The following is a 13,015-nucleotide window of genomic DNA, read 5'->3' as shown; positions in this document are numbered from 1 at the left end:
CGAAATCGACTAAATATACGACTATGACTATTCAACTAAAAAAAAGTTCCGTTTTCACTTCACATGGTCCCACTTGTCTTTTTCCTGTTCGCATGCCTCAGAGAACGTTAAATATAGAGAAGTCTCACGAGCTACGAATAGTGTGAATTGTCAAAAATGAAGTGAAACCGCGAACACTATTTCACCTCGCTTAACTCGACAGCGGGGAAGCTCTTAACAGGGCTGATTACAGTGAATTATGTACAAGTACATTGGCTCTGCTCAGTTTTTGGTTTCTGTATGAAATCAAATTGACGAATGCCGACGGCATTTTGCATGGCATTTGCTTGTGCATTTTTATGTTCCCTTGGTAAACGAAAATTTATTCAATTTGTATTTTCAAACAAAGGTGATGAAGAAAAAATGATTGAATTTATTATATGCGCCAAATCAAATCAAAGTAACTTTAATACAGTGAAATTCCCCATTACGGACAGCCCTTATAACCGGACAGCTCCAATAACCGGACAAATTTTGGGCACACAGGTTTTTCATTCATTTTTTCATCCAAATATCATCCTAATAAACGGACACTCTAATAACCGGACGCGGACAAAGTATTTCAAACCATTTTCATAAAAAAATTTCTCATAAACGGACAAAATTCAAAAATATCACAAGCAAGCTTTGCTGTTCATTATAAAAATTAAATAGGTGATTCCCCTTTTAACATGTATGCACACATTCAAGCTCTGTGTTTTAAATTAAGAGTAGTTTTCCATTCAGTTTGTTAAGTCAGTTGCATGCGAATGGTTGCGTTCAAAGTTCGTAATAATATGGCGCCAAAAAAGAAGGTTACTTTCTATTAAAGAAAAAATGGAAATTATTAATGTTTTCGAAAAAGATAAATTATCAGTACGTGGAATTGCAAAAAGGTAAAGTATAGTGAGCCCAAAAATTTAATGGTAGGTTCACGTTTCTTTTGCTTTGAAAGGTTCAATATTGGCAAAACACAAGCTGCTGAAATCAATAAAAATAAAGAAAAAATTCGTTCCAAATGGGAGTCTGGAGTTAATGTTCATCAAAAGCGAAGCTTTCTTAAAGAAGGCGGCTCTGAAATAGACAAGATGTGTTTTAATTGGTTCGCTAAGGCTAGAAGTCAAAACATTCCGATTTATGGTCCCATTTTGAAAGCAAAGGCAATGAAAATTGCAGGCAAACTGGGTGTACCTAATTTTAATGCTTCAGATGGATGGTTAAACAAATGGCGAATAAGGAATAATGTTGCTTTCAAATGCGTATCTGGTGAAGCTGCAGATGTAAACCAGGATGGTGTCGAACAGTTTAGGACAAAACTGCCATCTATATTGATCGGTTACAAGCCTCAAGCCATTTACAATGCAGACGAAAGTGGGTTTTTTTTTGTGCCTTACCTAACAAAACCCTCGCTCTTAAATCCGAAAAATGCGTGAGCGGTACACTATCAAAGGAAAGACTCACAATGCTGTTCTGTGCTAGCATGGCTGGAGATAAGGAGCTGCTTTTGGTTATAGGTAAAGCAGCCCGTCCTCGATCTTTTAAACATGTTCCAATCGCAAAACTGCCAGTGGATTGGAAGTCTAATAAAAAAGAATGGATGACTCGAGAAGTAATGAGTGAATGGCTGCAGCAGTTCAATCGAAGAATGAAAGCCCAGAATCGAAAAATTATCTTGTGTTTAGATAACGCGGCTTCTCACCCAAAGGAATTAAACTTAACCAACAAAAAATTATTTTCTTGCCGCCAAATACAACGGCAGTTAGCCAACCCCTTGATCAAGGTATAATCCAAAATTTTAAAACTTTGCATAGAAGCTTAGTTTTAAAACACTTGCTATCTAAAATTGACAATACAAGTTCAGCCTCAGAGCTTCAAAATCGATTAATGTACTAGAAGCTGTGTATTTCATCAAAGCATCTTGGGATAAAGTGGAAGCCACAACCGTCCGAAATTGCTTCCGTAAAGCAGGATTTTTGGAAACTTATGAGGATCTTCAGGAAGGCCTAGACTTGGCAAATGATTTGGAAGGTTTTCTCCAAATGGATCAAAATGTTTTCACTGAGGGCAACAATATAGAAATTCAATTTGACCAACAAGATGATACTATGGACATAAGTGATTCAGAAGATGAATTTTCAGAAGAAATAAGTGAGCCTATAACATCATATGATGAGGCTTTAAAACTTGTTGCGGGCTTGAAACAATTTGCAAAAAATGACTATGTAGCTTTTCTGCACATTAAAAATATCGAGAGTCACTTTGAAAATGAACATTTTAAATTAAAGCAATCAAGCATTACCGAATTTTTTCAATCAAACTAGTATTGAAATGTAAAGACTTGTACAATGTACTTAATCGATATATGTACATATATGTATTTATATGTAATACTAAAGTATGAAAATATTCTTTACTTCCAAAAATTTCTTAAATAAACTATGTACAATAAAATTTATATGTGTGGTATATATTTTGTGACTTCATCCCCTATAAGCGGACATCTCCCATAACCGGACAAAAACATTGCGACGGTGAGTGTCCGGTTATAAGGAATTTCACTGTATTTTGATTTAATTTAAAAAAATACATTATAAAACGACCTCTCACATTTTGGTATGTGCGTTTTAGTAAATTTAAAACTAAACAAATTTTGATGAAAATTTTTACTAATTTTTTGAGTCGAAATTAATTCATAGCATACAAGTGTTTTGGTATATCGACATACATATGTATTTACATTTGAACATGCATTTATTTGTTCCTTTGGCAAACCAAATCTTTTTCAATTTACATTTTATTACAGGGAATAATAATATACATACATTTGTATGTATGCATTTTCTAGATAGTATAAAACTTTAAAATAAATAAAGGAAAACTTAAAAGAAACGTATTTGCATATATGGGACAACTAAATTCAATTGCATCTTTATTAAATATGTATATGTTGCACGCATATGTGTGCACTGAAGCAACATGACCTACCTCACGAGCATCGCCTTATATTTCATGTAAATAACCTAATGATCAAATTCCTGCCTCACAAATGCTAGAACAAATTTCTTTTGAATACTCATGTACATATTTGTATGTGCGTATGTACACTTGGTGCCCATATCCCTTCAAACAAATCAAAAAATTCTGTATACAAAACGCTTCATTACCAGGCACACAGGAAGATGGCATATGCAAATATAAATATTGAATTCAAGCAAAACAATGCTTATTAATATACACATTTGCATGCACATAAAACCGCACACACAGGGCATTCGCTTTATTCCTCAAAATGCGCATGTCGTTCAAAGCTAAAATTCTATGCCTAGCGACTACAAGAACAAAATGCAGTCATAGACGCAGGCGTAGCGGCCATTATTCTAGTTGCCATAGCGCTGAACAGTCGCGGCGGCGCCGAACAGTTTCAACTATTGTACTGTGTAACAAAAACTCATCTTCAAAAAATTCATTGATAAATTCGAGCTCATAGTTCTAAGAGCAAGAACTTTCATTCATAAAACGAGCCGCCCATATGCCAATTTTCTCGACAATTCGAAAATAGTCAATATTGGAATATTTCGCGTAGAATTATTTGCCAATATTTGATAAATCTTCAATTTTTGTCAAGCCGAGTGCCCGCGGCATCGTACATATGTATGCAAAAATATATGTATGTATGTAAATATGTCTTTCTAAATGCTCGACAGCCGCAGCTGCTGTGCGTCAAGTGCGCGCATGAGCATACAGTAAGTTGCAGAAGAAAACAAGTAGCTTAAAAAAAGGTCTGATTCGGACATTTTAATACTAAGATAAAATTTGGAAACAATTATTTTATGTTAACTGATAGTAGGCAAATAGTTAATTAGTAGATTACTTTACGTATGTAGTTTTTCAATTGATAAAAAGTGCACAAAACATATGCATATATCTGCAGTTAGAAACTTACTCTGAAATCAGAGCATTTGAAGATGCCTGTAAACATTTCACGCTTACTGTACATACAATGCTGTGCCAATGAATGTGCGCTGCGCCTATGAATGCGCACTGGATTTCTTGAGAAGTTTTACCGTTTTATCTTGTGCTGTGGCTGGTGAGCATACATACACACAGCATATACATATGCGCAAATGTATATAAATTCACAAATGTATATAAATTCACAAATTTACATTTGCATATGCCATCTTCCTGTGCGCCTGGTAATGAAGCGTTTGCTATAGAGGATTTTGATTCAGTTGAGGAATTCAATCAACAAAGTTTTACAGACACCAGACAGACAGACATAACATATGTACATAATTTGGATGATTTGGAGAAATTCAAATATATAGGTCATATTAAAAAGCTACCTAGCATTCTTTGCTTCTAATCACCAACAAATCCTTATCGACTGCTGCTAAATTTACATAATTCAGCCCCTTACTGTTAATTTTTGTTGAAAAATGTGTCTGTGGTGAAATTGTCTTCGCGAGACGAGTACCCCTCGAAAATGAACACTTTCCAGTCATTGAGACTTCTCTATTCATTAACGTTCTCTGCATGCCTCAAGCTACCACTTCGCGGAAAGCGTTTTGAGACGCTTGAAGAGGGAAAACAGAAGTTCTAAAGAACTTTAAAGATGCATTATGAAAATTGTTTTAAAGATTGAAATGAATGAAATAAAAAATATATATGTACTTATATAATTGGCGCGTACACTTCTGTTAAGTGATTGGCCGAGCTGCTTCTCCTATTTGTGGTGTGCGTCTTGATGTTGTTCCACAAATGGAGGGATCTAAAATTTAAAGGCGGCTCCGAACGGCAAATGGTTTTTTTAAGGATTTTTTTCATGGCAGAAATACACTCGTAGGTTTACCATTGCCTGCCGAGGAGCGATCGCTATTAGAAAAAAACTGTTTCTATCATTTTGCTGTTTCATGCACGGGGATTCAAACCTCTCGAATGGGAGTCACGCACCAACCCATTCGGCTACGGCGGCCGGGAATAAAATAATAGGCCTTGCATATTAAACAACAACACATAATTGACTCGAATAATCAAATGCACCATGTTTGATTCACGTTTGCATAGACAAAAATACAAAGTGGCTTCAAACAGCCTCTTCTCTTGATACAAGAGTCTAGAGTTAGCTTACTCATAGGCAGCTAAAAATCTACGAATACGAAGGATGCTTATTGCTTTCTCATCCTACATTTTCTCCTACGATTAGTTTCTGTTACTCAATATGAAGAAATAGTTCAACGGTAAGGTGTTTGGGTCGAATGAAGAGGTCATTTATGAAAGATAATAATTTTTTGAAGTGCAGGTCAAAGAAAGAGGTCACCTATGAACGGGAAGCATTTTTTGAGCGTATCTTATAATTAGGTGGACACCAAAAATTGGAGAAACGTTGAACGAATCACATTGAGCGAAAATGTGATTATTTAGAATAGAGTTTCCAAGACTTATTAAACCACTCCCAGATATGTATTCTATTTCAAATTTCTACACTTTTCATATTTTATTTGTTAACCTTGCCATACAAAAAATCAGCGTAAGAAAACAATTAATAACAATTACATTCCAACGAAAACAGTTTATTTGAAATTATATTGAGGGTGTGAGGTTTCGAATACCATCAAACGGGAATCGTAAATAAATTTCGAAGGGCATAAATAACGGCCAGAGAACGTTAATGAATAGAGAAGTCTTAATGACTGGAAAGTGTTCATTTTCGAGGGGTACTCGTCTCGCGAAGACAATTTCACCACGGACACATTTTTCAACAAAAATTAACAGGAAGGGGCTGAATTATGTAAATTTAGCAGCAAGTGAGTATTATTAACAGCAATTAGCAATGTAAGATATTATTAGAAAAGTTTGTGTGAGGGGCGTAATGTATTTGACATTACAGGTGCTTTTTTTTTTGTGATTTATTTCGCCCTTTGGAATTTGGAAAATTGCGCCAGAATAATAAATGTCAATCGCAAAAAGGTAACGGGATTCAAGTTTTGCGAAATTGCAAAGGCGACTTGCAAATTCCAACGGGCGAACTTTAATTCGGGCGTTAAAATCGGTTTTCAAGTGTTAAAGTGCGTTAAAAATTTAGCGTTTTTTTCAAAGCGCCGTGCGTGTATTCGAGTGGTTAAAGTGCGGTAGAAATTTAGCGTTTTTTTCAAAGCGCCGTGCGTAACATCAAAAAATTTAAAACTAAAAAAAAAATGAGTGATAGATTGTGTCGCGTACGCGGTTGTTCGCGGGACGAAAAACGCCTTTTTTCGTTCCCAAAAGATCCTGAGGAAGTGGCAAAATGGAGGGACAACTTAAAAATCCCGACGGCGGTGCATCTTCCACCCCACAACTCATATGTGTGCGTTAAGCATTTTGAGCCATATGTTGTGGGTGGAAAATGTTTAAGAAAGGGTGCCATCCCCACCCTTCGTTTAGGTAAGTTTTTGTGCAATACATAAGTAGGTACATATGTGTGTTTTTATATTTCGCCATATTTTTATATTTGAGTTGTGGGGGGAAAATGTTTAAGAAAGGGTGCCATCCCCACCCTTCGTTTAGGTAAATTTTTGCGCAATACATAAGTAGGTATGTGTGTTTTTATATTTCGCTGAAGCGAAGCTACAAGAATAGCAAACACACATACCTGCATATGTATTGCATACATTTCATACAATATTAGGGTGGATAGGTTTTATTGAGGGTGAGGCTTGCTAACTGGTAACATTAGAGTTTTGAGGGAGGAAAGTGGAGTAAGTTAAGAAATTTAAATTAATTTTTGAATGTAAATGATGTTACATATACATATTTATGTGCATATATTATGCTAATTCATTTGATATATGTATGTGCATATATAAATATATATATGTATATATAAATAAATATAAATGGGAATTAATATACCAAGTGTGATAAAATTACCGAGCGAGTAGTTTTGAGGGATTTAGGATATGTATATAATTTCATAGAAAATAATTTTTTATTAATAACCATAATATTACAATACACGGCATCCGTTGCTATGCCTTGTTGAATAAAATCAAAACAACCAATCGGAAAATTTTTACGTCATTTCGTGTAGTCGTTTCGTAGTGATGCGTTATATGTAGTTTGATGAATTATTATATGTTTATGAATTATTATATATTATGTTTTTAAATTATTGAATGTTTATAAATTATTATATTATAAAATACATTTTTTTAATAGGGCATGACGATGACCCTACGTACAGCTGTACAATGCCGAAGAAGCAACGAAGCTGTTGCGTTGTAGGATGCGTAGTGGAAAAGGGACATGCGTTATACGCCTTTCCTCGACGCGGAGAGGCTAGAAATAGTTGGGCCCTGGCTTGCAACGTGCAACCAGCCGATACTGACAGGCTATATGTTTGTAAGCGTCACTTTAGTCCAGAGCAAGTAACTCGTTATAAAGTTTTAGATGGGGCTGTTCCATCTTTAAGATTAGAGCCAGTTACTAGAAGTCGCTCACCTAGTACTGGCTCTGATTGGGTTTGCCCGCCCGTTACTAAAGTGTACGTAAATCGTACAGTAGGTGTAGGAAACGATCTTACGTTAGAAGAATTCGCAAAATATTCCATGCTAGAAAAAACAAGGCAGGCACCCAAAAACAAAAACATCTGTGAGGACTTAGAAATCACAAGCAGTAGCGAACGATTTGCTCAGGCTGCTCGTTATTATCGGAGCAATGAAATAAAATTAAAAAAAAGAATTCAAGAGTTAGAAGCAGAGAATGAGAAGCTACTGCAAAAATATAAATATTTGTGTACTCGTGCAGTTCTTGCGGAAGAAACTTCAAGCAGTGATGCTGTAACTTTCGCAAGAATGATCGTCAGTGGCCAAAAAAATCGTTATAGCGAGGAGGAAAAGACATTGGCCCAAAACATTAATTATATGTCCTCCAAAGCATATACGTTTATGCGTGACGATCTAGGTTTTGCTTTGCCCCATAAATCATCCCTTTCGCGTTGGCGCCCCATCAAATATGTTGTTCCGGGGTTCGATGCCAATGTCTGCAATAATTTAGAAAAAATTGTTTCAAATATGTCCGACACCGAACGCATAAGCGTTCTATTATTCGATGAAATTATCATCAGGTCGGACTTGAGCTATAATAAAGCTAGAGATGTTATCGATGGGTTTGTAGACCATGGGGAAGGTCGACGCGAAAACAAAATTGGGAATAGATGTTTATTTTTTATGGTTAAGGGATTGTGCTCCAAATGGAAATACGTGTTTTCGTATTATATCTCCAGTGGGGGTATACCTACGGAGACATTGATGTCCATTTTGAAAAAAAATATCGCACAACTGAAAAAAATGGGGTTAAATTTGAAAGGTATCAACGGCCCACCAACATTGCTATTTTTAACACTTTTGGGATTTCTGAGAATCGCCTCTTTCTCCTGCACGAAGACACAAAAATTTTTTGCATGTTCGATTACTGTCACTTGATAAAGTCCGTCCGAAATACATTGATGAAATATGGCATCTTAACACCAGATGGAGTGACAAGCTTCAAGGTGATCAAAAAATTGTTTGATATAGATCAAATGAATCCCCATTTTAAAATTTGTCCGAAACTAACGGAGGCCCATATATATCCCAGTTTTATGGAAAAAAGGAGCGTTTCACGCGCTACTCAGGTCCTGAGCAATTCGGTAGCCTCTGGTATCGACATGGCCTTGGCCCAAAATTTATTAGGCAGTGACGACTATGTGATTAAATGCGCTAAGCCCACACAGATGTTCGTTAAAAAAATGAATGATCTCTTTGATGAATTGGATGCAAAAAGATTCCAGTCGAAAAATCCTTCAAAATGTCCGATTAGGCGTGGTGACACCAAAAAAATTCATAGATTAAATAAACATCTAGATTTTTTGCGGTCATTAAAGTTGCCGGGAAACGCACGCGTTAAGTGCATCGAAGGTTTCCGCATAACGATTTTAGCGATGCAAAAGTTATGCGAGGAACTTTTCATTGAGCACAGCTCCCTCAAATTTATTTTCACCGGGAAAATGAATCAAGATGCGTTGGAAAACTTTTTCTATCGCATACGGGCTAGTCAGGGTATGAATACCCATCCATCAGCTCACGAAATTCAATACATAGTTGCGCGACTGATCTCAATGAAAATTTTACGCCAGAAATTTGAGAAGAAAGGTTCTAATTGTACAGATGATGACGATATGAATTTAGATTGGTATATAGGCCCCGAGGATCGTCATCTTGAGGCAGAAGTAGGAGACCAGCGAAATGAAGATCTCATTTTAGAAGAGATTGATGTGGAAGATTTAAATTTTGCTGAAGAAAGTCATGAAGCTGAGGTACAAGTGCAGCGTTACTTCACTGGCTATGGTATTTACCAGAAAGTGCTGTGCAAGTTACAATGTGAAAAGTGCACCCACGCCATGACGAAAACAAAAGGGGAGCTGAAGTTGCATTCAGAAGCCCTGATAAGGTCAAAAAACTTCACGGATGACAGCGATTTAAGGCTTGTCAATCCTGAAGACAGGGTTTTCGAAGTGTGTCGACTCCAAATGGTGTGGTACCGTAAGCTCTTCGCAAAATATGCCCACATTGCAGGTCTTAGGTGTTCAATGTTGTCCGCTCTAAAAGAAAAAACACAAAAAGAGTTTCCCGACTGGTTTATAGTATCTGGCGAATGTAGAGATCATCGCGTGAAGCTATTAGATTTTCTCTTAACTGTCCTTTTATTCAAGAATGCAAAGTGGCTCTTGCGAAATGAGGCCAATAATGCCAAAGTCAGAAAAATTCAAAATAAATTAAAAAAGCTGTAGGTTGTAAGTAGGTTGTAAGCCAGGGCCCAACGAAAAGAGATTCACCGCTCACCCAGGTAATAAATAATCTATTAGCTATCCTTTGCATATAATGATACCTATTATTTTATTTCAGGGTTTTCCTCTTTTCTATATTTCAGGTTTTTTTATTTATATATTTTACAGGTATTTTCCGTTTCAGGTTTTTTTCTATTTTTTAGTCTATTTTACAGGTTTCTTTTTTATTTTTTCTTCTCTTTCAGCTAGCACCCGAGCCTAGATTTTTAAAGCACTACAATTTTTTCTTAATCATGATGGATTGAGAGTAGTGTTTTAAAAATCAGGTAAATCGCAATGACTTAATCGATGTCAATATCGAAGTCGTGTGAGAAATTGTTATAGTATGAGAACAATTTCGTAATTCGTGCTTTCAAAATTTTATATTTTTTTTTTTTCATTTCAGGAAATGTAATTACCTATTATTTATAGCATTATAAAATATATACATATACATATAAGAATACTTAAATTACTTGTGAATAAAAATAATTTAATTTTTTTTTTTCATTTCAGGAAATGTAATTACCTATTATTTATAGCATTGTAAAATATATACATATACATAAATTTCTGTGAATAAAAATAAAAAATTAAAATTAAAAAAACTAGTATTTCATTTTCTTAAGGATAATAATATTTATTTGGTAAGAGGATCTTAAAGAAACATATACCAATAATACAATTCGACAGGATTTCATTAGAATATCAATACACATATTCGTTCAGCTCAATAAAATAAATACAGTCGAACTTCTCTACAGTGAACTTCCATATAATGAAGCTCTCCTTATAATGAACTGGTTTCGAAGACACTGCTTTTTCGTTCTACTTTCGGTGTATTTTTGTCTCCTGATAATGAATTTCTATATAGTGAAGTTTTCTATATAATGAACAAATTTTACAGCTGGAAATTCAAGCGTCCTAAGTTTTTGTCTCCATATAGTGGATTTTTTCAAAAGTTTTCTGTTGCAAAAAATTACAGTTAGATGTGGGCAAACTGTAATGAGGGGAATCCCAAAATTAAAACAGAAAGAGCTGAGCTATTACAGTTTTATTCAGTGATTGAAGTTAAAATGACGCATCGAAGTAGCATTTCGCTTGAAAAAAAGTTATTAATGATTAACAAAGTTAATGAAGGAAAGAAAAAAAAAAAAAGATATTGCCAATGAATTCGGAGTTCTTCCCAGCACTTTATCAAATATTTTAAAAAATAAGGAAGTGATTTTAAAAAATGCGGAGGATTTGGCAGTAAATACCAAACGCAAAAGACTTCGACCTTGTCATTTTGAGGATATTGACGAAGCAATGCTGAAATGGTTACTCGTTGCACGTGGTAAGAATCTCCCTTTATCTGGACCATTATTGAAGCAAAAGGCCAAAGATTTTGCGGAAGCACTAGGACACCACGAATTTGAGGCAAGTACAGGTTGGTTAGACAAGTTCAAAAGTCGGCATGGCGTTATTCAAAAGACATTATGTGGGGAAAGTGCTGACGCCAACATAGAAAACCATGATGAATGGGTAACGAACGTCTTACCGAAATTAATTGAAAATTACAACATTAACGACATTTTAATGCCGACGAGACTGCTTTGTTTTTCAAATGCTTGCCAACTAAAACACTGGCATTCAAAAATGAAAAATGCTTTGGTGGGAAGCAAAGCAAGGAGAGAATAACTGTCCTGGTGGGAAGCAATATGACTGGATCAGAAAAGCTAAAATTGCTGGTAATCGGAAAGGCCAAAAATCCGAGGTGCTTCAGGGGAATAAAATCTTTAGGTGTCGATTATGAGTTTAACAAAAAAGCATGGATTGTAAAACTCGACAAAAAATTTTGTGATCAAAACAGAAAGGTGTTGTTTTTTGTTGATAACTGCACTGCCCACCCTAAAGATGTAAGAGACAAGTTGAGAAACATTCATCTCGCTTATTTTCCTCCCAACATGCCTTCACAACATTACAGAAAACGAATTTTAACGAATATAGTGACTAAGTGGATGAGGGAAATTCTGTTGTGGCCATAGACTTGCTGCAAGCAGTTCGAAATCTTAGCAATGTATGGAATGTCTATGTTAAACCAGAAACAATTGCCAACTGTTTTAAAAAGGCTGGATTTTCAAAAGATGCTATGCAGATTCCATTTGAGCATTGGGATGAAGAGGACCTTCTTTCAATATCAGATTTGGCTGCTTTACAGTCTTCATTTAAAAAAGTAGCAAATATCGAAGCATCGTTTGATGACTACGAAAATGTTGATAATGGTGTGCAGACTTGGGACAACCCATCCGAAGAAGATATTCTCAACAGCATTTTTGAAAGTCGCGGAGTTCCAGCTGAACCTGGTAAGCATTTATCTTTTTATAGTCAAACAAAAATTTAATATGTAAATATTATTTCAGACAACGATGAACACGATTTGACCGTTGAAGAATTGGCAGAAACTGAGGAGGCATTACCTACGTTGATACAAGCTGCTTCATCCTTTAGCGTAATTAGAACCTTTGTGGAAATGAGGAGTGACGTGCCGATTAATGTTTTCAACTCTCTACATGATTTGGAAGCTTTTATTGAAAATGAAAAATGGAAGACTGTAATTCAAACCAAACTCACTGATTATTTTAAATAAAATTACATAAAAAATCAATGTTTCTTTATAATGAAGTTTCTATATAGTGAAGTGATTTTCAGGTCCCATGCGAATTCACTATATGGAAGTTCGACTGTATCTTCATATGAAAAATTGTTCCTATGGACGTGCAAAAGCAAAACACGCTATATAGTACATAAATACATGCATACAAACTGCCATAGCCATACATACATATGAGGCTGCGAGCACTTGCGACAGAAAAAATATTTCGATTTGCTATTGCTGTCGAGAATTTAGAACACATATTTACATACATATATTGATGCATACATATGTACGGAGCCGCGGCCACTCGATTTGACAAAAATTGAAGATTTACCAAATATTGGCAAATAATTCAACGCGAAATATTACAATATTTACTATTTTCAAATTGACGAGAAAATTGTCATATGGGCATATGAGCAGATGAGCTCGAACTTAGTGTTATAGAATATTTTGGATTTTTCAGCGCCGTTGCGACTAAAAAAATCATGACCGCTGCGACTGCGCGTATGAAT

General features: G+C 35.4%; 2 protein-coding genes across 7 annotated transcripts in view; one reads left to right on the top strand and one right to left on the bottom strand.

Moving 5' to 3' along the window:
• The window catches only part of LOC128862025 (uncharacterized), a 453,726-nt gene that overhangs the window by 240,097 nt on the left and 200,614 nt on the right, over positions 1–13,015 (bottom strand). The gene's annotated exons all lie outside the window — the stretch shown is intronic.
• LOC128862026 (uncharacterized) lies at positions 8,650–10,409 on the top strand. Its single transcript, XM_054100428.1, has 2 exons — positions 8,650–9,882; positions 9,942–10,409. The coding sequence occupies exon 1, from the start codon at positions 8,705–8,707 to the stop codon at positions 9,824–9,826; it is 1,122 nt and encodes a 373-aa protein (XP_053956403.1). The 5' UTR covers positions 8,650–8,704; the 3' UTR covers positions 9,827–9,882; positions 9,942–10,409.

The sequence above is a fragment of the Anastrepha ludens genome, chromosome 4 (genome assembly GCF_028408465.1).
Source record: "Anastrepha ludens isolate Willacy chromosome 4, idAnaLude1.1, whole genome shotgun sequence".
Classification (NCBI taxonomy): Eukaryota; Metazoa; Arthropoda; class Insecta; order Diptera; family Tephritidae; genus Anastrepha; species Anastrepha ludens.
The sequence above is the reverse complement of the archived record's forward strand: the minus strand, read 5'-3'. Positions and strand labels throughout refer to the sequence as shown.

Coding starts and splice junctions, on each gene's coding strand:
- LOC128862026 (XM_054100428.1), top strand. CDS start 8,705: ATGGCCTTGGCCCAAAATTTATTAGGCAGTGACGACTATGTGATTAAA.